This window comes from Scyliorhinus torazame, chromosome 16 (genome assembly GCF_047496885.1).
Source record: "Scyliorhinus torazame isolate Kashiwa2021f chromosome 16, sScyTor2.1, whole genome shotgun sequence".
NCBI classification, from domain to species: Eukaryota; Metazoa; Chordata; class Chondrichthyes; order Carcharhiniformes; family Scyliorhinidae; genus Scyliorhinus; species Scyliorhinus torazame.
In genome coordinates this window covers 85,233,774-85,258,894 of record NC_092722.1, presented here as the reverse complement: position 1 = coordinate 85,258,894, position 25,121 = coordinate 85,233,774, and the positions used below count along the sequence as shown (strand labels likewise).

Sequence of the window (25,121 nt, the reverse complement as noted above, 5' to 3'; positions counted from 1 at the left end):
GTACATCCACTGCTTTACCTTCATCCACATGCTTGGTCACCTCCTCAAAGAATTCAATAAGATTTGTAAGGCAAGACCTACCCCTCACAAATCCGTGCTGACTATCCCTCATCAAGCAGTGTCTTTCCAGATGCTCAGAAATCCTATCCTTCAGTACCCTTTCCATTACTTTGCCTACCACCGAAGTAAGACTAACTGGCCTGTAATTCCCAGGGTTATCCCTAGTTCCTTTTTTAAACAGGGGCACGACATTCGCCACTCTCCAATCCCCTGGTACCACCCCTGTTGACAGTGAGGACGAAAAGATCATTGCCAACGGCTCTGCAATTTCATCTCTTGCTTCCCATAGAATCCTTGGATATATCCCGTCAGGCCCGGGGGACTTGTCTATCCTCAAGTTTTTCAAAATGCCCAACACATCTTCCTTCCTAACAAGTATTTCCTCGAGCTTACCAATCTGTTTCACACTGTCCTCTCCAACAATATCGCCCCTCTCATTTGTAAATACAGAAGAAAAGTACTCATTCAAGACCTCGCCTATCTCTTCAGACTCAATACACAATCTCCCGCTACTATCCTTGATCGGACCTACCCTCGCTCTAGTCATTCTCATATTTCTCACATATGTGTAAAAGGCCTTGGGGTTTTCCTTGATCCTACCCGCCAAAGATTGTTCATGCCCTCTCTTAGCTCTCCTAATCCCTTTCTTCAGTTCCCTCCTGGCTATCTTGTATCCCTCCCATGCCCTGTCTGAACCTTGTTTCCTCAGCCTTACATAAGTCACCTTTTTCCTCTTAACAAGCCATTCAACCTCTCTTGTCAACCATGGTTCCCTCACTCGACCATCTCTTCCCTGCCTGACAGGGACATACATATCAAGGACACGTAGCACCTGTTCCTTGAACAAGTTCCACATTTCACTTGTGTCCTTCCCTGCCAGCCTATGTTCCCAACTTATGCACTTCAATTCTTGTCTGACAACATCGTATTTACCCTTCCCCCAATTGTAAACCTTGCCCTGTTGCACGTACCTATCCCTCTCCATTACTAAAGTGAAAGTCACAGAATTGTGGTCACTATCTCCAAAATGCTCCCCCACTAACAAATCTATCACTTGCCCTGGTTCATTACCCAGTACTAAATCCAATATTGCCCCTCCTCTGGTTGGACAATCTACATACTGTGTTAGAAAAGCTTCCTGGACACACTGCACAAACACCACCCCATCCAAACTATTTGATCTAAAGAGTTTCCATTCAATATTTGGGAAGTTAAAGTCGCCCATGACTACTACCCTATGACTTCTGCACCTTTCCAAAATCTGTTTCCCAATCTGTTCCTCCACATCTCTGCTACTATTGGGGGGCCTATAGAAAACTCCTAACAAGGTGACTGCTCCTTTCCTATTTCTGACTTCAACCCATACTACCTCAATAGGGTGATACTCCTCGAACTGCCTTTCTGCAGCTGTTATACTATCTCTAATTAATAATGCCACCCCCCACCTCTTTTACCACCCTCCCTAATCTTATTGAAACATCTATAACCAGGGACCTCAAACAACCATTTCTGCCCCTCTTCTGTCCAAGTTTCCGTGATGGCCACCACATCGTAGTCCCAAGTACCGATCCATGCCTTAAGTTCACCCACCTTATTCCTGATGCTTCTTGCAGAGGGAGAGTTGTAGGGGCTGGAGGAGGTTACAGAGATAGTGAGGGGCTTAGGGGCTGGAGGAGGTTACAGAGAGAGGGAGGGTTGTAGGGACTGGAGGAGGTTACAGAGATAGAGGTGTTGTAGGGGCTGGTGGAGGTTACAGAGATATAGAGGGGTGTAGGGGCTGGAAGAGGTTAGAGATAGGGAGGGTTGTAGTGGCTGGAGGACGTTACAGAGATAGGGGTGTTGAAGGGGCTGGTGGAGTTTACAGAGATGGGGGACTTGGAGGGGCTGGTGCAGGTTACAGAGGTAGGGAGGGTTGTAGAGGCTCATGGAGGTTACAGAAATATAGAGGGTTGTAGGGGCTGGAGGTGGTGGCAGAGATATAGAGGGTTGTAGGGACTGGAGGAAGCTACATAGGGAGGGTTGAAAGGATGGCATGCACCTCAGAGACTGGGAGAGGTGATGTTCCACCCATGGCGTCCACCCCCCTTGATAGGAGGAGCAGGTTGGGTAGGAGCCATTGGAAGAGTGTTGGTTAGCGACGTACCCTCGATACTTACCATCGTCCCTCCAGTGCAGCCACCCTTTGACCCCACATCCAACCCAACACTTGTTCCTTTTGCACATGCCCTGACCAACCCGCAGTCCTGCTTGGCCCATTGATCCACAAGCAACCTTAGCTGAATGCCAAGCCACTTGGCCTCCCCACCCCTCACTTGTGTCCTTTCCACTAGCTGCTGCCTTGGCCTGCGGGCCATCAGCCCCCTCAAGAAAGTCATGACCCCCGCAAACTTAGACCCCATGACACTGACCTTCAGAGGCGGTTTACCCCGCTCAGTCTTGCTGTCATTACTGGATGTGCTGACGGCTCCAGGAGATATCCTACCCCTTGACCGTGCTTCCTCGCTCGACCTTGAAGAGGTTCGGGGCTCTGGACTGGAGTTTGTCTTACGCCGAGACCCACGAAGACCTGGGAGCTGAGACAGCACCAGAAGAAATAATCACCGACATGAGTTGGGGCTTTACTCTGTATCACACCCCATGCTGTACCTGTCCAGAGAGTGTTGGATCGGGACAGTGCAGAGGGAGCTTTACTCTGTATCTAACTCCCTGCTGTACCTGTCCTGAGAGTGTTTGATGGGGACAGTGTAGAGGGAGCTTTACTCTGTATCTAACCCCGTGCTGTACCTGTCCTGGGAGTGTTTGATGGGGACAGTGTAGAGGGAGCTTTACTCTGTATCTAACTCCCTGCTGTACCTGTCCTGGGAGTGTTTGATGGGGACAGTGTAGAGGGAGCTTTATTCTGTATCTAACCCCGTGCTGTACCTGTCCTGGGAGTGTTTGATAGGGACAGTGCAGAGGGAGCTTTACTCTGTATCTAACCCCATGTAGCACCTGTCCTGAGAGTGTTTGATGGGGACACTGCAGAGGGAGCTTGACTCTGCATCTAACCCCGTGCTGTACCTGTCCTGAGAGTGTTTGATGGGGACAGTGTAGAGGGAGCTTTACTCTGTGTCTAACCCCGTGCTGTTCCTGTCCAGGGAGTGTTTAAAAAAATTTACTGTTGGGAGTTTCCAGCTGAATCCGGTCGGAGTGAGGACAGAGTGACTGCTGGGTAAGTGGTAAAGATTTAAATTGTTTGCGCAGGCCCATAACAGCTGATTGCTGTTCTCGTGTGGGGTGCAGTGGTTGCTGGTTAAGTGTTTTATTTTTACCTGAATTTAGTTGGGCAGTTTCTACACCCTAGACACTACACTTCTAGTGTCCCCGACCCTTCCACCTCCTTTAACCCAAGGGGTAGAGTGAGTAACAGGTAAGCTCTTTCTTTCTTTTTCTTTTTTTATCTAGAGGGGATGGCAGGGAAGTCAGTGCAATGTTCCACCTGCAGAATGTTTGAGGTGAGGGACGTCGTCAGTGTCCCTGCTGATTTCACCTGTGGGAAGTGCACCCATCTCCAGCTCCTCAGAAACCGCATTAGGGAACTGGAGCTGGAGCTGGATGAACTTCGGATCATTCGGGAGGCAGAGGTGGTCACAGATAGTAGCTTCAGGGATGTAGTTACTCTGAAGAATCAAGATAGATGGGTGGCGGTGAGAGGGGCTGGGAGGAAGCAGTCAGTGCAGGGATCCTCTGTGGTCGTTCCCCTCAGTAACAAATATACCGTTTTGGATACTGTTGGGGGAACGACCTACCAGGGGTAAGCCACGGTGAACGGATCTCCAGCACTGAGCCCATCCCTGTGGCTCAGAAGGGAAGGAGGGAGGGCAGGAGAGCAATAGTTATTGGGGACTCAATAGTTAGAGGGACAGATAGACGGTTCTGTGGCAGCGAAAGAGACTCACGGATGGTATGTTGCCTCCCGGGTGCCAGGGTCCGTGACGTCTCGGACCGTGTTTTCAGAATCCTTAAAGGGGAGGGGGAGCAGTCACAAGTCGTGGTACACATCGGTACCAACGACATAGGTAAGAGAAGGGACGGGGATTTAAAACAAGAATTTAGGGAGCTAGGGTGGAAGCTGAGTGCCAGGACAAACCATGTTGCCATCTCTGGTTTGTTGCCGGTGCCACGTGCTAGTGAGGTGAGGAACAGGGAGAGAGTGCAGATAAACACGTGGCTGCAGGGATGGTGGAGGAGGGAGGGTTTCAGGTACGTGGATAATTGGTGCACATTCTGGGGAAGGTGGGACCTGTACAGACAGGACGGTTTGCACCTGAACCAGAGGGGCACCAATATCCTGGGGGGTTTAAACTAACTTGTCAGGGGGATGGGAAAACGAGCTGTAGTCCAGAAGCCAGTGTCGAGAATAGTAAGGTACTGAGGAGGGTATCAAGGTCGTAGGAGTGTACCGGCACACAGAAAGGTGGGTTGAAGTGTGTCTACTTCAATGCAAGGAGCATCCGGAATAAGGTAGGTGAACTTGGAGCGTGGATTGGTACTTGGGACTATGGTGTTGTGGCCATTACGGAGACATGGTTAGAACAGGGACAGGAATGGTTGTTGGAAGTTCCGGGGTATAGATGTTTCAGTAAGAGGAGGGAAGGTGGTAAAAGAGGTGGAGGAGTAGCATTGTTAATCAAGGATAGTTTTACGGCTGCTGAAAGGCAGTTTGAAGGGGATCTGCCTACTGAGGTAATATGGGCCGAAGTTAGAAATAGGAAAGGAGCAGTCACATTGTTAGGAGTTTTCTATAGGCCCCCAAATAGTAATAGAGATGTGGAGGAAAAAATTGCAAAACAGATTATGGATAGGTGTGGAGGTCACAGGGTAGTTGTCATGGGTGACTTTAACTTTCCAAATATTGATTGGAACCTCTATAGGTCGAACAGTTCGGATGGGGCCGTTTTTGTACAGTGTGTGCAGGAGGGTTTCCTCGCACAATATGTGGATAGGCCGACAAGAGGGGGGGCCACATTGGATTTGGTACTGGTTAATGAACCGGGCCAAGTGTTAAATTTGTTTGTAGGAGAGCACTTTGGAGATAGTGACCACAATTCGGTGTCTTTCACTATTGCAATGGAGAGGGATAGGGCCATACGGCAGGGCAAGGTTTATAATTGGGGGAGGGGTAATTATGATGCGATTAGGCAAGAATTAGGGAGCATAAGATGGGAACAGAAGCTGTCAGGGAAAGGCACAAATGAAAAGTGGAGCTTGTTCAAGGAACAAATACTGCGTGTCCTTGATAGGCATGTCCCTGTCGCGCAGGGAGGTGTGTGGGAACCATGGTTCACAAAAGAGGTTGAATGTCTTGTCAAGAGGAAAAAGGAAGAGTATGTAAGGATGAGAAAACAAGGTTCAGTAGGGTCACTTGAGGGTTACAAGGTAGCAAGGAATAAGCTGAAAAAAGGGCTTAGGAGAGCTAGGAGGGGGCATGAGAAGTCCTTGGCAGGTCGGATCAAGGAAAACCCCAAGGCTTTTTACTCTTATGTGAGAAATAAAAGAATGACCAGGGTGAGGGTAGGGCCGGTAAAGGACAGTAGTGGGAACTTGCGCATGGAGTCAGAAGAAATAGGAGAGGCGTTGAATGAATACTTTTCTTCAGTGTTCACAAAGGAGAGGGGCCATGTTTTTGAGAATGAGAGTGTGATTCAGGCGGGTACGCTGGAGGAAGTAGATGTTCTGAGGAAGGATGTATTAGCAATTTTGAAAAACTTGAGGGTCGACAAGTCACCTGAGCCAGATGGGATATACCCAAGGATTCTTTGGGAGTCAAGGGATGTATTGTTCTCTCTCTTTCTTTGGGCCTAATTTCGGGAGCCGTTCGGAGGAGGAGGAGCAGTCTCTGTGAGTATAAAAACCTAACGGTAACTTCCTGTTTTCCAGTTTTTTTTTCCAAAAGTGACGTCAGAAGGAAGCTGTGATCTGAGTGGTTGATAGCAAATCTGCCCCAAATTTTAAAAAAAACACAGCTAAACTCAAACTTAAATTAAACTAATTAATTAATTAGTGATGGCTGGTCAGGTGATGTGCTTGAGCTGCTTGATGTGGGAGCTGGCAGATCCCATTGCGAGCTGCAGCGACCACATCTGCAGTAAGTGTTGGCTGCTCGAAGAGCTCCGGCTCAGAGTTGATGAGCTGGAGTCTGAGCTTCAAACACTGAGGCACATCCGGGAGGGGGAGACTTACCTGGACACTTGTTTCAGGAGGCAGTCACACCTGTCAGAGTAAGCAGTTTAAATCCTGCCAGTGGCCAGGGACAGCAGGGTGTGACTGCAAGTCAGGCAGGTAAAGGGAACCAGCAGTCAGGAACTCAGGAGCCTCAGCCCTTGACTCTGTCCAACAGGTATGAGGCACTTGCTCCCTGTGTGGATGGCGAACAGGGCTGCAGGAAGGATGAGTCAGCTGACCAAGGCACCATGGTTCAGCAGGCCATTCAAGGGGAGGGAGTAAATAGGCAAGTTGTAGTTGTAGGGGATTCTATTATCAGGGGGATAGATAGTATCCTTTGTGAGCAGGATAAAGAGTCCCGCATGGTATGTTGCCTGCCCGGTGCTAGGGTGCGGGACATCTCTGACCGGCTTGAAAGGATACTGGAGAGGGAGGGGGAGGATCCAGTTGTTGTGGTCCATGTCGGTACCAACAACATAGGCAAGTCTAGGAAAGAGGACCTGTTTAGAGATTATAAAGAGCTAGGATTCAAATTAAAAAACAGGTCCTCAAGGGTCATAATCTCCGGATTACTGCCCGAGCCACGTGCAAATTGGCATAGGGAGGCAAGAATAAGGGAAGTTAACATGTGGCTGAAAGAGTGGTGTGGGAAAGAGGGGTTCCTTTTCATGGGACACTGGCATCAGTTTTGGGACAGGGGGGACCTATACCGTTGGGATGGTCTCCACCTGAACCGAGCTGGGACCAGTGTTCTGGCGAAAAGAGTAAATAGGGTGGTCAATAGGACTTTAAACTAAAGATTGGGGGGGAAGGGAAAGTCAGGGAACCAAGAGGTGAAGTAATCAGTGGGAAGCGTAGCTGCTTAGGAATACAAAAAAGCACGAAAAGACAAAACTCAGGAGAGGTTACGATAGTCCCCATCCCACAAAATATGACACAGTGTATGGAAAGGCTCAGTAAACCAAGGTCCACCACACTAAGAAAACAAAAAGGGACGGTCAATAGAGAATTAAAGGTGCTATATTTAAATGCGCGCAGTGTACGGAACAAGGTAGATGAGCTTGTGGCCCAGATTGTGACTGGCAGGTATGATGTGGTAGGCATCACAGAGACATGGTTGCAGGGGGTTCAGGACTGGCATTTAAACATCCAGGGATTCACAACCTATCGAAAAGACAGGGAGGTGGGCAGAGGGGGTGGGGTTGCCTTGTTAATTAGGAATGAAATTAAATCAATAGCACTAAATGACATAGGGTCAGATGATGTGGAGTCTGTGTGGGTAGAGTTGAGGAACCACAAAGGCAAAAAAAACATAATGGGAGTTATGTACAGGCCTCCTAACAGTGGTCAGGACTGGGGGCACAAAATGCACCACGAAATAGAAAGTGCATGTCAGAAAGGCAAGGCCACAGTGATCATGGGGGACTTCAATATGCAGGTGGACTGGGTAAATAATGCTGCCAGTGGACCCAAGGAAAGTGAATTCATTGAATGTTTACAGGAGGGCTTTTTGGAACAGCTTGTGATGGAGCACACGAGGGAACAGGCCATTCTGGACTTAGTGTTATGTAATGAGCCAGACTTGATTAAAGATCTTAAAGTAAGGGAGCACTTAGGAGGCAGTGATCATAATATGGTAGAATTCAATCTCCAATTTGAAAGAAAGGTAGAATCAGATGTAAAGGTGTTACAGTTAAATAAAGGTAACTACAGGGGCATGAGGGAGGAACTGACGAAAATCGACTGGGAGCAGAGCCTAGTGGGAAAGACAGTAGTAGAACAGCAATGGCAGGAGTTTCTGGGAGCAATTGAGGACACAGTACAGAGGTTCATCCCAAAGAAAAGAAAGGTTATCAGAGGGGGGATTAGGCAGCCATGGCTGACAAAGGAAGTTAGGGAATGCATCAAAGCAAAAGAGAAAGCCTATAATGTGGCAAAGAGTAGTGGGAAGTCAGAAGATTGGGAAGGCTACAAAAACAAACAGAGGATAACAAAGAGAGAAATAAGGAAAGAGAGGATCAAATATGAAGGTAGGCTAGCCAGTAACATTAGGAATGATAGTAAAAGTTTCTTTAAATACATTAAAAACAAACGGGAGGCAAAAGTTGACATTGGGCCGCTCCAAAATGACGCTGGTAATTTTGTGATGGGAGACAAGGAAATAGCTGAGGAACTAAATAAGTACTTTGTGTCAGTCTTCACAGTAGAAGACATGAGTAATATCCCAACAATTCCGGAGAGTCAGGGGGCAGAGTTGAATATGGTAGCCATCACAAAGGAGAAAGTGCTAGAGAAACTAAGAGGTCTAAAAATTGATAAATCTCCGGGCCCAGGTGGACTACATCCTAGAGTTCTAAAGGAGATAGCTGAAGAAATAGTGGAGGCGTTAGTTATGATCTTTCAAAAGTCACTGGAGTCAGGAAAAGTCCCAGAGGATTGGAAAATCGCTGTTGTAACCCCCCTGTTCAAGAAGGGAACAAGGAAAAAGATGGAAAATTATAGGCCAATTAGCCTAACCTCGGTTGTTGGCAAGATTCTAGAATCCATTGTTAAGGATGAGATTTCTAAATTCTTCGAAGTGCAGGGTCAGATTAGGACAAGTCAGCATGGATTTAGTAAGGGGAGGTCGTGCCTGACAAACCTGTTAGAGTTCTTTGAAGAGATAACAAATAGGTTAGACCAAGGAGAGCCAATGGATGTTATCTATCTTGACTTCCAAAAGGCCATTGATAAGGTGCCTCACAGGAGACTGCTGTGTAAAATAAGGGCCCATGGTATTCGAGGCAAGGTACTAACATGGATTGACGATTGGCTGTCAGGCAGAAGGCAGAGGGTTGGGATAAAAGGTTCTTTTTCGGAATGGCAACCGGTGATGAGAGGTGTCCCGCAGGGTTCAGTGTTGGGGCCACAGCTGTTCTCTTTATATATTAACGATCTAGATGACGGGACTGGGGGCATTCTGGCTAAGTTTGCCGATGATACAAAGATAGGTGGAGGGACAGGTAGTATGGAGGAGGTGGGAAGGCTGCAGAAAGATTTAGACAGTTTAGGAGAGTGGTCCAAGAAATGGCTGATGAAATTCAACGTGGGCAAGTGCGAGGTCTTGCACTTTGGAAAAAAGAATAGAGGCATGGACTATTTTCTAAACGGTGACAAAATTCATAATGCTGAAGTGCAAAGGGGCTTCGGAGTCCTAGTCCAGGATTCTCCAAAGGTAAACTTGCAGTTGAGTCCGTAATTAAGAAAGCAACTGCAATGTTGTCATTCATCTCAAGAGGCTTGGAATATAAAAGCAGGGATGTACTTCTGAAGCTTTATAAAGCATTAGTTAGGCCCCATTCAGAATACTGTGAGCAATTTTGGGCCCCACACCTCAGGAAGGACATACTGGCACTGGAGCGGGTCCAGCGGAGATTCACACGGATGATCCCAGGAATGGTAGGCCTTACATACGATGAACGTCTGAGGATCCTGGGATTATATTCATTGGAGTTTAGGAGGTTGAGGGGAGATCTAATAGAAACTTACAAGATAATGAATGGCTTAGATAGGGTGGATGTAGGGAAGTTGTTTCCATTAGCAGGCGAGACTCGGACCCGGGGGCACAGCCTTAGAATAAAAGGGAGTCACTTTAGAACAGAGATGAGGAGAAATGTCTTCAGCCAGAGAGTGCTGGGTCTGTGGAATTCATTGCCACAGAGGGTGGTGGAGGCCGGGACGTTGAGTGTCTTTAAGTCAGAAGTTGATAAATTCTTGATTTCTCGAGGAATTAAAGGCTATGGAGAGAGAGCGGGTAAATGGAGTTGAAATCAGCCATGATTGAATGGTGGAGTGGACCGATGGGCCGAATGGCCTTACTTCCGCTCCTATGTCTTATGGTCTTAATCCGAGATAGTCAACACGGATTAGTGAAGGGTAGGTCTTGCCTCACAAATTTGATTGAATTCTTTGAGGAGGTAACTAAGTGTGCAGATGAAGGTAGAGCAGTTGATGTCATATACATGGATTTTAGTAAGGCGTTTGATAAGTTTCCCCATGGTTGATCCATGAAGAAAGTAAGGAGATGTGGGATAGAGGGAAATTTGGCCAATTGGATAAGTAACTGGCTATCACATAGAAGACAGAGGGTGGTGGTAGATGGAAAATTTTCTGACTGGAGACCAGTTACCAGCGGTGTACCACAGGGATCAGTGCTGGGTCCTCTGCTATTTGTGATTTTTATAAATGACTTGGAGGAGGGGGCTGAAGGGTGGGTCAGTAAATTTGCTGATGACACCAAGATTGGTGCAGTAGTGGATGAGGTGGAGGGCTGTTGTAGGCTGCAAAGAGACATTGATAGGATGCAGAGCTGGGACGAAAAATGGCAGATGGAGTTTAACCCTAATAAGTGCGAGGTGATTCATTTTGGTAGAAAAAATGTGAACGTGGATTACAGGGTCAATGGCAGGGTTCTGAGGAATGTGAAGGAACAGAGAGATCTTGGGGTTCATGTCCACAGATCTCTGAAGGTTGCCACTCAAGTGGATAGAGCCGTGAAGAAGGCTTATAGTGCGTTAGCGTTTATTAATAGGGGGCTTGCGTTTAAGAGCCGCGGGATTATGCTGCAACTATACCTGACCCTGGTGAGACTACCTTTAGAGTATTGTGTGCAGTTCTGGTCACATCATTATAGGAAGGACGTGGAAGCATTGGAAAGGGTGCAAAGGAGATCTACCAGGATGCTGCCTGGTTTGCAGGATAGGTCTTATGAGGAAAGGTTGAGGGAGCTAGGGCATTTCTCTTTGGAGCGGAGGAGGATGAGAGGCGACTTAATAGAGGTTTATAAGATAATGAGGGGGATAGATAGAGTGGACGTTCAGAGACTATTTCCTCGGGTGGATGTAGCTGTTACAAAGGGGCATAACTATAAGGTTCTGGGTGGGAGATATAGGAGGGATGTCCGAGGTAGGTTCTTTACTCAGAGAATAGTTAGGGTGTGGAATGGACTGCCTGTTGTAATAGTGGAGCCGGACACTTTAGGAACTTTCAAGCTCATATTGGATAGGCACATGGAGCACACCAGAATGACAGGGTGTGGGATAGCTTGATCTTGGTTTCGGACAATGCTCGGCACAACATCGAAGGCCGAAGGGCCTGTTCTGTGCTGCACTATACTATTCTATGTCCTAAGTTTGATGGGGACAGTGTAGAGGGATCTTTACCCTGTGTCTATCACCGTGCTGTACCGGTTCTGGGAATGGTTGATGGGGAGAGCGTAGAGGGAGCTTTACTCTGTATCTAACCCTGTGCTGTACCGGTTCTGGGAATGGTTGATGGGGACAGCGTAGAGGGAGCTTTACTCTGTATCTAACCCTGTGCTGTACCTGTCCTGGGAGTTTTTGATGGGGACAGCGTAGAGGGAGCTTTACTCTGTATCTAACCCTGTGCTGTACCGGTTCTGGGAATGGTTGATGGGGACAGCGTAGAGGGAGCTTTACTCTGTATCTAACCCTGTGCTGTACCTGTCCTGGGAGTTTTTGATGGGGACAGTGCAGAGGGAGATTTACTCTGCAGATAACCCTGTGCTGTACCTGTCCCGGCAGTGTTAGATGCAGACTGCGCAGAGGAAGCTTTACTCAGTATTTAATCCTGTGCTGTACATGTCCTGGGAGTGTTTGATGGGGACAGTGTAGAGGGAGCTTTATTCTGTATCTAATTCCATGCTGTACCTGTCCTGAGAGTGTTTGATAGGGAAAGTGTAGAGGGAGCTTTAGTCTGTTTCTAAACCTGTGCTGTACATGTCATGGGAATGTTTCATGTGGACAGTGTGGAAGGAGCTTTACTCTGTATCTAATTCCATGCTACACCTGTTCTGGGTGTTTTTGATAGGAACAGTGTAGAGGGTGCTTTAATCTGTTTATAACCCGGTGCTGTACCTGTCCTGAGAGTGTTTATTGGGACTGTGTGCTTTACTCTGTATCTAACCCCGTGCTGTCCCTGTCCTGGGTATGTTTCATGGGGACAGTGTAGAGTGAGTTTTACTCTGGATCTAACCCCGTCTGTACCGGTCCTGGGAGTGTTTGATGGCGACAGCGTCGAGGGAGTTTTCCTTTTTATCTAAATCCATGCTACACCTGTCCTTGCTGAGTTTGATGGGGACAGTGCAGAGGCAGCTTTACTCTGTATCTAACCTGGTGCTGTACATGTCATGGAGTGTTTGATGGGGGACAGTGTGAAGGGAGCTTTACCCTGTTTCAACCCCCTTGCTGTACCGGTCCTGGGAGTGTTTGATGGGGACAATGTAGAGGGAGCTTTACTCTGTATCCAACCCCGTGCTGTACGTGTCCCGGGGTTCTTTGATGGGGACAGTGTAGAAGGAGCTTTACTCTGTACCTAACCCCGTGCTGTATCTGTCCTGGGAGTGTTTGATGGGGACTGTGAAGCTTTACTCTGTATCTAACCCTGTGCTGTATCTGTCCTGGGAGTGTATGATGTGGACCTTACAGAGGGAGAATTACTCTGTATCTAACTCCGTGCTGTGCCTGTCCTGGGAGAATTTGATGGGGACAGTGTAGAGGGGAATTTACTCTGTATCTGACCCCAAGGTGTACCTGTCCTGGGAGTGTTGGACGGGGACAGTATAGGAAGAGCTTTACTCTATATCTAACCCCGTGCTGCAAGCTCTTGATGGGTATAGTGCAGAGGAAGCTTTACTCTGTATCTCACACCATCCTGTCCTGTCCCGGGAATGTCTGATGGGGACAGTATCGAGGGAGCTTTACACCGTTTCTAACCCCGTGCTGTCCCTGTCCTGGGAATGTTTGGTGGGGCAGTGCAGAGGGAGCTTTACTCTGCATCTACCCCCGTGCTGTACCTGTCCTGGCAGTGTTTGATGGGGACAGTGTAGAGGGAGCTTTATTCTGTATCGAACACCATGTTGTACCTGTCCTGGGAGTGTTTGACGGGGACAGTTTAGGAAGAGCTTTACTCTGTATCTAACCCCATACTGTACCTGTCCTGGGAGTGTTTGATGGAGACAGTGTAGAGGGAGCTTTACTCTGTATCTATCCCCGTGCTGCACCTGTCCTGTGAGTGTTTGGTGGGGACAATGTAGAGGGAGCTTAACTCTGTATCTCATTCCATGCTGTACCTACCCAGAGCATGTTTGATGGGAACAGTGTAGATGGAGCTTTACTCTGTATCTAACCCCTTGCTTTACCTATACTGGGAGTGTTTAATGGTACAGTGTAGAGGGAGCTAAACTCTGTTTATAACCCGTGCAGTACCTGTCCTGGGTGTGTTTGATGGGGACACTGTAGGGGGAGATTTACTTTGTATCTAACCGTGTGCTGTACCTGTCCTCGGAGTGTTTGATGTGGCACAGTGTAGCTTTACTCTGTATCTAAACCTTTGCTGTGCCTGTGTTGGCAGTGTTTGATGGGGACAATGGAGAGGGAACTTTACTATCTAGCCCCATGCTGTACCTGTCCCAGGACTTTTTCGACAGTGTTGGGGTAGCTTTACTCTGTATCTAACCCCCTGCCATACCTGTCCGGGCAGTGTTTGCTGCAGACTGTGTAGAGGGAGATTTACTCTGCATCTGACACCGTACTGTACCTATCCTGTCTGTGTTTGATGGGGACTGTGTAGAGGCAGCATGACTCTGTATCTAACCCTGTACCGTACCGGTCCTGGGAGTGTTTGGTGTGGTCAGTGTAGAGGGAGGTTTACTCTGTACCTTTTTTTTTAATTTAGAGGAACCAATTCATTTTTTTCCAATTAATGGACAATTCAGCGGGGCCAATCCACCTAGCCTGCACATTTTTGGGTTGTGCGGGCGAAACTCACGCAAACACGGGGAGAATGTGCAAATTCCACACGGACAGTGACCCAGAGCTGCGATCGAACCCGGGACCTCAGCACCGTGAGGCAGCTGTGCCAACCACCGCCACCGTGCTGCGCGTTTACTCTGTATCTAATTCTGTGTCGTACCTGTCGTGTGAGTATTTGATGTGTACAGTGTATAGGGAGCTTTACTCTTTATCTAACCCGGTGCTGTACTTGTCCTGGTAGTGTTTGATGCAGACTGTGTAGAGGGAGCTTTACTCTGCATCTAACCCCGTGCTGTACCTGTCCTGGGAGAGTTTGATGGGGGACAGTGTAGAGGGAGCTTTACCCTGTATCTAACCCCGTGCTGTACCTGTCCTTGGAGTGTTTGATGGGGGACAGTGTAGAGGGAGCTTTACCCTGTATCTAACCCCGTGCTGTACATGTCCTGGGAATGTTTGATGTGGACAGTGTGGAGCGAGTTTTACTCTGTATCCAACTCCATGTGTATCTGTCCTGGTAATGTTTGATGGGGACAGTGTGGAGGGAACTTTACTCCATTTCTAATCCGTGCTGAACCTGTCCTGGCAGTGTTTGATGCAGGCTGTGTAGAGGGAGCTTTACCCTGTATCTAACCCCGTGCTGTACCTGTCCTGGGAGAGTTTTATGGGGAACAGTGTAGAGGGAGCTTTACTCTGTATGTAACCACTTGCTGTAACTGTCCTGGGAGCGTTTGATGGGGACAGTGTTGAGGTTGTTTACTCTGTATCAAACCCCGTGCTGTACCTGTCCTGGCATGTTTGATGCGGACTGTGTAGACAAAGCTTTACTCTGTATCTAACACCATGCTGTACATATCCTGGGAGAGTTTGATGGGGACAGTGTAGAGGGAGATTTATTCTGTTTCTAACCCCGTGCTGTACATGTCCTGGGAATGTTTGATGTGGACAGTGTGGAGCGAGTTTTACTCTGTATCCAACTCCATGTGTATCTGTCCTGGTAATGTTTGATGGGGACAGTGTGGAGGGAACTATACTCCATTTCTAATCCGTGCTGAACCTGTCCTGGCAGTGTTTGATGCAGGCTGTGTAGAGGGAGCTTTGCTCTGCGTCTAACCCTGTGCTGTACCTGTCCTGGGTTTGTTTCATGGGGACAGTGTAGAGGGAGCTTTGCTCTGTATCTAACCCTGTGCTGTACCTGTCCTGGGAGAGTTTTATGGGGAACAGTGTAGAGGGAGCTTTACTCTGTATGTAACCACTTGCTGTAACTGTCCTGGGAGCGTTTGATGGGGACAGTGTTGAGGTTGTTTACTCTGTATCAAACCCCGTGCTGTACCTGTCCTGGCATGTTTGATGCAGACTGTGTAGACAAAGCTTTACTCTGTATCTAACACCATGCTGTACATATCCTGGGAGAGTTTGATGGGGACAGTGTAGAGGGAGATTTATTCTGTTTCTAACCCCGTGCTGTACATGTCCTGGGAATGTTTGATGTGGACAGTGTGGAGCGAGTTTTACTCTGTATCCAACTCCATGTGTATCTGTCCTGGTAATGTTTGATGGGGACAGTGTGGAGGGAACTTTACTCCATTTCTAATCCGTGCTGAACCTGTCCTGGCAGTGTTTGATGCAGGCTGTGTAGAGGGAGCTTTGCTCTGCGTCTAACCCTGTGCTGTACCTGTCCTGGGTTTGTTTCATGGGGACAGTGTAGAGGGAGCTTTGCTCTGTATCTAACCCCGTGCTGTACCTGTCCTGGGAGTGTTTGATCGGGACAGTGTAGAGGGAGCTTTGCTCTGTATCTAACCCCGTGCTGTCCCTGTCCCAGGAGTGTTTGATAGGGACAGTGTAGAAGGAGCTTTACTCTGTATCTAACCCTGTGCTGTACCTATCCTGGGAGTGTTTGATGGGGACAGTGCCGCCCTGAAGTGCAGTTGAACTCACCCCATCCTTTTTTCTTGTCTTCACGCTCTCCATCTGCACTGACCCATCGTCTTGTGTGCGAATCGCCTTGAACATCTGTCGCGGGGGTGGTATTGGCAATGAAGGCGCTATCTGTCACTGATCACCGACCTCCCATCTCTGGAGCACCGATGAGAGGGAACGCGTACACCTGTAAGACGCATGATGGTTTGATTAAGGGTCTGAGCGAGGCTCCATTGGAAAGAGCGTCCTCTGTCTGTCTTTCTCTCTCACCCCCTCTTCCTCAATTGGGCTGTGATCCAATCTGGCTGCTCATCTTCCTTGCCCATCCTCAGCACCAATGCCTACTCCGCATTCTGTACCAGGAGTGGCCACTCAGCCCTTTGGGCCACCACTACCATTCGGTTCAACCATGACTCTTGATCTCAATTCCATTCTCCTGCCTCCCCCCCCTCCCCCACCCACATAACCCTCGACTCCCCTCGCCGATCAAAAATCTCTCAATAAAGGCTTATGTTAACATTGCAATGAAGTTGTGAAAATCCCCTAGTCGCCACATTCCGCCGCCTGTTCGGGTACACAGTGGGAGAGTTCAGAATGTCCAAATTACCTAACAAGCACAACTTTCGGGACTTGTGGAAGGAAACCGGAGCACCCGGAGGAAACCCACGCAGACACGGGGAGAACGTGCAGACTCCGCACAGACAGTGACCCAAGCGGGAATCGAACCCGGGATCCTGAACTGTGAAGCAACAGTGCTAACCACTATGCTACCGTGCTACTCTGGCTTGGATATATTCAGTGAGCCTCGGCACCCAGCCACTGATCTCTGTGGGAGAGAATTCCACCGACTCCCGGTCCTTCGAGAGATTTAATTTTTGTAAGATCACAAAGTCAGAGGTGGGGATGTTCGCTGATGACAGCATGATCGTCAACACCATTCATGACTCGTCAGACACTGATGCAATCTGTGTCCAGCAAGCCCTGGTCAATATCCAAGTTTGAGCCTGACCAGTGGCGAGTAACATTCGCTCCACGCAAGTGCCAGGTGATGACCATTTCCGACGAGAGAATCTAACTATCTCCCCTACTTTGTCATTCAATGATGTGGAGATGCTGGCATTGGACTGGGGTGGGCACAGTAAGAGGTCTTACAACACCAGGTTAAAGTCCAACAGGTTTGTTTGGAATCACTAGCTTTCGGAGCGCAGCTCCTTCATCAGGTGAAGCTAGTGGTTTCAAACAAACCTGTTGGACTTTAACCTGGTGTTGTAAGAGTTGTCATTCAATGGCATTATCATCACTGAATCACCCCCACTACCAACATCCTGGGGGTTACAATTGACCAGAAACTGAACTGGGACCAGCCATATAAATACTGTGGCTACCAGAGCAGGTCAGAGGCTGGGAATCCTGTAACTCATCTCCTAACTCCCCTAAAGTCTGTCCACCATCTACAAGGACACACATCAGGAGTGTGAAGGGAAACCCGCCACTTCTACCGTCTAGAAGAACAAGGGGCAGCAGACACGTGGGGAACACCCACTGCCTGCAAGTTCATCCTCCAAGCTCCACATACACCATCCCGACTGGGAAGTATATCGTCCGTTCCTTTACTGTCGCCGCGTCAGAATCCTGGAATTCCCTCCCTAACAGCACCGTGGGTGTACCTACACCACATGGCAGTGCAGCGGATTCAAGATGGCGGCTCACACCACATTCTCATGGGGCAATTATGACGTAGTCATACTTACGGAATCATACAAAGAACAAAGAAAAGTACAGCGCAGGAACAGGACCTTCGTCCTCCAAGCCTGCGCCGACCATGCTGCCCATCTAACCTAAAATGTTAAGCAAGTCTGGGGTCCGTATCCCTCTATTCCCATCAAGACGCCCCTTAAACATCACTACTGTACCTGCTTCCACCACCTCCTCCGGCAGCGAGTTCCAGGCATCCACCACCCTCTGTGTAAAGATCTTCCCTCGTACATCTCCTCTAAACCTTGCCCCTCGTACCTTAAACCTATGTCCCCTTTGTGGTAGTCACCACTGTTTGTATAATACATATATGAGAGGTAATACGGTAAGGCTCCTGTACTACAGGTACGGGGGTAGATCCCTGCCTGCTGGCTCCGCCCAGTAGGCAGAGTATAAATGTATGTGTTCACTAAGCTGCAGCCATTTTGGCAGCAACTGCAGGAGGCAACACATCTCTGCTTAATAAAGCCTCGATTACTCTCTACTCTCGTCTCGTCGTAATTGATAGTGCATCACCCTTGTAATTGATTCTTCCATCCTGGGAAAAAGCTTCTGACTATCCACTCTGTCCATGCCCCTCATAATTTTAGACTTCTATCCAGTCGCCCCTCAACCCATACCTCACAGATAATTTTCTAAACACCACTGGCACAAACCCTGGGCATGTCTTGTCCCACTGGCCAGACAGATCCAGAGGAGGCGGTGGCTGCACAGTGAGATCCAGTTGGGAGGGAGTTGCCCTGGGGGTTTTCAACATCACACCAGGTCAAACATAGGCAAGGAAACCTCCTGCTGATTACCACGTACCATCAACCCTCAAGCTGAATCTCCATGTTGAACACCACTTGCAGAAAGCACTGAGGGTGGCAAGGGGACAGAATATAGTCTCTACGAGACCAAGCTGGCCAGGTCTTTAAGGACATAGCTGCTAGATAGGTCTGTGGCAGGTAGTGAGGGAACCAATAAGAGGGAAAAACATACTTGACCTAATCCTCACCAATCTGCCTGCCGCAGATACATCAGTCCATGACAGTATCGGTAGAAGTGACCACCGCACAGTCCTTACGGTGACAAAGTCCTGTCTTCACATTGAGGATACACGCCATCGTGTTGTGTGGCACTACCACCGTGCTAAATGGGATAGACTTCGAACAGATCTAGCAACTGTGGCCCATCAGCAGCAGCGGAATTGTATTCAACCATAATCTATAACCTCATTGACAAGTCCCAGCATATCCCCACTCTACCATTACCACCAAGCCAGGGGATCAACCTTGGTTCAATGAAGAGTGCAGGAGAGCATGCCAGGAGCAGCACTAGGCATACCTAAAATTGAGGTGTCAACCTGGTGAAGCTACAACACAGGACTACTGCCTTACAGCCCCGTGGACCCAGGTTCGATTCTGACCTCAGGTGACTGTCTGTGTGGAGTCTGCACTTTCTCCCCATGTCTGCTTGGGCTTCCTCCAGGTGCACCGGTTTCCTCCCAGTCCAAAGATGTGCAGGTTAGGTGGATTAGCCATGCTAAATTGCCCCCTTAGGGTGAGGTTAAAGGAATAGGGCGGGTTTTGAAGGGTTGATGCAGACTCGATGGGTCAAATGGCCTCCTTCTGCACTGTAGAGGTTCTGTGATTCTAGATTCTATGATTCTTTGTGCCAAACAGCATTAGCAGCAAGTAATAGACAGAGCTAAGCAATTCCATAACCAACAGATCAGATCTAAGCTCTGCAGTCCTGCCACATCCAGCCTTGAATGGTGGTGGACAATTAAACAACTCACTGGAGGAGAAGGCTCCATAAATCTCCCCATCCTCAATGCTGGAGAAGCCCAGCACACATGTGCAAAAGACAAGGCTGAGGCATTCACAACAATCTTCAGCCAGAAGTGCCAAGTGGATGATCCATCACAGTCTCCTCCGGAGGTCCCCGGCATCACAGATGTCAGTCTTCAGCCAACACAATTCACTCCACGCGATATCAAGAAACGGCTGAAGGCACTGGATACTTCAAAGGCTATGGACCCTGACAATATTCTGGCAATAATACTGAAGACTTGTGCTCCATAACTTCCCGCACCCCAAGCCAAGCTGTTGCAGTACAGCTACAACACTGGCATCTCGACGGCAATGTGGAAAATTGCCCAGGTGTGTCTGGTACACAAGAAACAGGACTAATCCAACCCAGCCAATTACTGCCCTATCAGTCTACTCTACATCATCAGCAAAGTGATGGAAAGAGTCATCAACAGTGCTATCAAGCGGCACTTACTCAGCAATAACCTGCTCACGGATGCTCAGTTTGGGTTCCGCCAGGGTCACTCAGCTCCTGATCTCATACAGCCTTGCTTCAAACATGGACAAAAGATCTGAATGCCAGAGGTGAGGTGAGAGTGACTGCCCTTGACATCAAGGCAGCATTTGACCGAGTGTGGCATCAAGGAGCCCCAGCTAAACTGCAGTCAATGAGAATCAGGGGGAAAACTCTCCGCTGGTTGGAGTCAAACCTGGCACAAAGGAAGATGGTTGTGATGGTTGAAAGTCAATCATCTCAGCTCCAGGGAATCACTATGGGAGTTCCTCAGGGTAGTGTCCTGGGCCCAACCATCTTAAGTTGCTTTACAGATGACCTTCGCTCCATCATAATGTCAGAAGTGGGGATGTTTGCGGATGACTGCACAATGTTCAGCACATTTCGCAATTCCTCAGATACCGAAGCAGCTCCTGTCCAAATGCAGCAAGACCTGGACAATATCCAGGCTTGGGCTGACAAGTGGCAAGTAGCATTCAAATGAACCTACATACGAACAAGCCCCTTGAACCTGCTCCACCATTTGAGATAATCAAGGCTGAGCGGATTGGAACCTGAAATCGGCATCCCACCCACCCCAATGACCTTTCACCACCTTGTTGACCAAGAATCTCTCCAGCTCTGCCTTAAAAACATTGAACGATTCTGCCTCCACTGCCTCTCGAGGAAGACGATCCTGGAGATTTGGGACTCTGAAAGAAATTCTCCACATCTCCGGCTTAAATGGGCGATCTCTTATTTAAAACCGTGACCCCCCCCCCCCGTTCTAGATTCTCCTACAAGAGGAAACATCCTCTCCACATCCACACCCATCAATCTCCCCCCTCAGGATATTAAAGGTTTTCATCGAGTCACCTCTTAAACTCCAGCGGAAACAAGCCTAACCTCTCCAAACCTTGCCCCATTCAACAGCCCACCCATTCCTGGTACGAATCCGGTAAATCTTCTCTGAACTGCTTCAAATCTGTTTACATATTTTCTTAAATAAGGAGACCAATACACAGAAACATAGAAAATAGAAGCAGGAGGAGGCCATTCGGCCCTTCGAGTATGCTCCGCCATTCATTATGATCATGGCTGATCATCAAATTCAATACCCCGATCCTACCTTCCCACACTGCCACCCCCCCCGCCCCCCCCCACATATCCCTTAATCCCTTTAGCCCAAAGAGTTATATCTAATTCCTTCTTGAAATTCCACAACTTTTTTGGCCACAACTACTTTCTGTGGTAGAGAATTTCGCAGATTCATCTCTCTCTGGATTAAGAAATTTCTCCTCACCTCAGTCCTAAAAGGTTTACCCCTTATCCTCAACCTATGACCCCAAGTTCTGGACTCCCCCACCATCAGTAACATTCTTTCTAAATCTACCCCATGTGCACATTATACACAAGGACTTAAATGACATGACACCCAGGCTCCAGCGCATTCTTCTTCGTCTCCGCAGGTATGATTTTGAACTGGTTTACATGCCCGGAAAGGAGCTAATCGTCGCGGATGCCCTGTCGCGTGCCATCACCTCGCCATGCGAGCAGGTAGATTCCGTAGACGACATTGAGGCACAGGTGCAACTGTGTGCCAGCACCCTCCCGACATCCGACAAGCGACTCGTCATCATTCGAGAAGAGACCGCCAAGGACCCTCTTCTTCAGCGGGTCATATATCACCTCACGAATGGCTGGCAGAAAGGGCAATGCCCCCACTACTATAATGTGAAGGATGACGTCACTGTTGTCGAGGGGATCCTCCTGAAATTGGATCGCATCGTCATTCCACGCAGCCTCCAGAGCTTGGTGCTCACGCAGATACACGAGGGGCACCTCGGCATTGAGAAGTGCAGGCGCAGGGCCCGGCAGGCTGTCTATTGGCCCGGTATCAATGAGGACATATCAAACATGGTCCTAAATTGCTCGACCTGCCAGCACTTCCAGCCTGCTCAGCCCAAAGAAACGCTCCAGCAGCACGAGTCTAAGGTTGGAGTGAACCTTTTTCACGCCAACGGGCGTGACTACGTCCTGATAATTGATTACTTCTCCAGCTACCCTGAGGTAGTGAGATTGTCCGACTTAACATCCAGGACTGTCATAAAGGCCTGCAAGGAGGCATTTGCCAGGCATGGCATCCCGCTCACTGTTATGAGCAACGGTCCCTGTTTCTATAGTCCGCCTTCGCCAAGCAATATCATTTCCAGCACATCACCTCGAGCCCGCAATACCCGCAGTTGAATGGAAAGGTCGAAATAGGGGTCCATGGCGTTAAGCAGATGCTCTGTAAGGCTGCGGACTCAGCTTCGAACTTGAATCTGGCTCTTCTGGCGTACAGGGCAACCCCTCTGATCAGTGACATGTCTCCGGCACAGCTCTTAATGAATCATAACCTGCGGATGACTGTTCCGGCCATTCATGTGCCTGACCTGGATCACCTTCCAGTGCTGCAAAACTTGCAGATCAGAACCCGACAAAATCTGACATATGATGCTCATGCTACTGATCTGCCCGTGCTCGCTCCAAAGGGCGCTGTTCGCATCCAGTTGCCTGGTGGAGGCTGGTCAGCTACAGCTGTTGTTGTTCCACAGGCTGCTCCCAGGTCGTTTGTGGTTCGCATGGCTGATGGATCCACCATCAGGAGCAACAGAAGGGCACTACGCAAACTTGCCTGCCCACCACCGGATCTCACGTTCCCGGATGTCGTTCTGCCTGATCCGGACACCTTGCTCCACGAGGCCGCCAATCTGGCTGCGTGCCAACCTGTCAAGGCACCATCGTCCCCGCCTCCACCTCTCAGGCGGTCTCAAGAATCCGACGACATCCCCAACGACTGGACTTCTAAATAGTTCCTTGTATATAGGCTGTTATGTTTCTGCACGCTAGACACCTTACATGTACATATCCATTCACTCACCGATTGCTGTATATCGTTCCTTTTGTAAATATGTCGTACATGATATAAGTAGCCTACAATTTTTATTTTTTTTAAAGGGGGGAATGTCATAATATGCACCCATGCACATCATGAGGTAAAAGCAGGCAGTGACAGACACCCAGGTGAGCCAATCAATATACAGAACAGAACACGACCAATCACAAGTCGGAACACCAAGGGGGGGCTTCCAACTATAAAGCCCCTTTCCACTGGTGACAACTGTAGTGACAGTCAGGGTGTACAAATCATTCAACACCTTCTACACGTTGATCAGAGCTAGCCTGGTCCAGATAGTTAGTGTCAGTTTACTTAGAGGAGTAGAGAGTCAACCCACAGACAGCTATGTGCTTCGTTACTGGAGTTCAATAAACTCTAATGAACCAACGCCTCCATTTGCTGTGTGCTTTATCAGTCAACTGCATCGTGTTGCAGTCCGTGTTACCCCAGGGTGAATAACACACCATTTATGCCTACTCTGATTCCTGTTAGTTAGCCAATCTGCTATCCATGCCAGTATGTTACCCCCTACACCGTGAGCTCTTATTTTCCATAATAACTTTTGATGTGGCACTTTATCGAATGCCTTCTGTAAATCTAAGTACAAGTACATCCACTGGTTCCCTTTAATCCCACAACACACCTTGCTTCCTCAAAGAACTCCAACGAGTTGGTTAAGCATGATTTCCCTTTCACAAGACCATGGAGACTCTGCCTGATGGCCTTGATCTTATTCCAAGTGCCCTACTATAACTTGCTTATAGCAATTTCCCTACGACTGACATTGAGTTAACTGGCCACAGATTCCTACTTTCTGGGCGAGATTCTCAGGCAGCAGGAGACATCGCACCATTCTCTAGCGGTGGGGTTCTCTGCTCCCACCGCTGTCAATGGGAATCCCATTTTCCAGCAATGGGTCCGTATCCTTGTACGTGCTGGTGTTTCAAGTGCTCATCTAAATGCTTCTTCAATGTTGTGAGGGGTTCCAGCCTCTACCGCCCTTTCAGACAGCGATTTCCAGATTCTCACCACCCTCTGGGTGAAAAGGTTTCTCCTCAAATCCCTCTCGAAATCTTTTGTCCCTTACCTTCAATCTATGGTCCCTGGTTATTGACCCGTCTACTAAAGGGAAATGTTCCTTCCTCTCTACCCGATCTATGTCCCTCATTATTTTGTACACCTCGATCAGGTCCCCCGTCTGGTCTAAGAAAAACAACCCCAGTCTAACCAGCTTCTCTTCATAGCTCCAGTCCAGGCAACATCCTGGTGAATCTCCTCTGCACCCTCCTCAGTGCAATCACATCCTTCCTAAAGTGTGGTGACGAGAACTGTGGCTGTGGCCTAATCAGGGTTTTATACAGCTCCCATCAAAATCTCCCTGCTCTTAAATTCTATACCTTAGCTAATAAAGGTAAGTATCCCATATGGCTTCTTAACCACTTTATCTACCTGTCCACAGCCTTCAGGGATCTATGGACATGAACCCAAGGTCCCTCTGGTCCTCTGTTCTAGCATTCTACTGTTCATAGTGTATTCCCTGGTCTTGTTAGACCTCCCGAAATGCATGGGATCTTCCGCAAATCTAGAAAGTTTTGGAACATTAAAACCAGTGCATCAATGATGCCATTAACCCTTGGATGATGTCCACTGGGACCTGGGCTCATACCAGAACACAGTTCCAGCAAATTACTCAGTCCCTGGTAATTGTAATTTTCCTGAATTCCTCCTTCCCTTCCATTTCCTGGTTCATAGCTACTTCCAGGATGTTCATAGAATCCCTACAGTTCGGAAGGAGGCCATTTGGCCCATCGTGTTGGTACTGAACCTCCGAAAGAGCGTGCTACCTGGGCCCACTCCTCCCTCTCTATCCCTGTAACCCCAACTAACCTTTTTTTGAACACTATGGGGCAATTTTATCATGGACAATCCACCTAACCCATGCATCTCTGTGGAGAAGGTGCAAACTCAACACACAGATGTAGGGGGTGGTTTAGCACAGGGCTAAGTTGCTGGCTTAGCACAGGGCTAAGTTGCTGGCTTTGAAAGCAGACCAAGGCAGGCCAGCAGCACGGTTCAATTCCCGTACCAGCCTCCCCGAACAGGTGCCGGAATGTGGCGACTAGGGGCTTTTCACAGTAACTTCATTT

At 48.6% G+C, this 25,121-nt stretch overlaps 1 protein-coding gene across 4 annotated transcripts in view; it reads right to left on the bottom strand.

Annotated features, from left to right (window-relative positions):
- The window catches only part of LOC140392920 (atrophin-1-like), a 238,203-nt gene extending 222,027 nt beyond the window's left edge, over positions 1-16,176 (bottom strand). For all 4 annotated transcript variants that reach the window (XM_072478699.1, XM_072478702.1, XM_072478700.1 and 1 more), the window contains exons 1-2: positions 16,011-16,176; positions 2,469-2,633 (exon numbers count right to left, since the gene is read on the bottom strand). In XM_072478699.1, coding sequence (XP_072334800.1) covers positions 2,469-2,633; positions 16,011-16,085 — 240 coding nt within the window. In that variant the 5' untranslated portion in view covers positions 16,086-16,176. The remainder of the gene's footprint in view (positions 1-2,468; positions 2,634-16,010) is intronic.
- Positions 16,177-25,121: the final 8,945 nt, after the last annotated feature.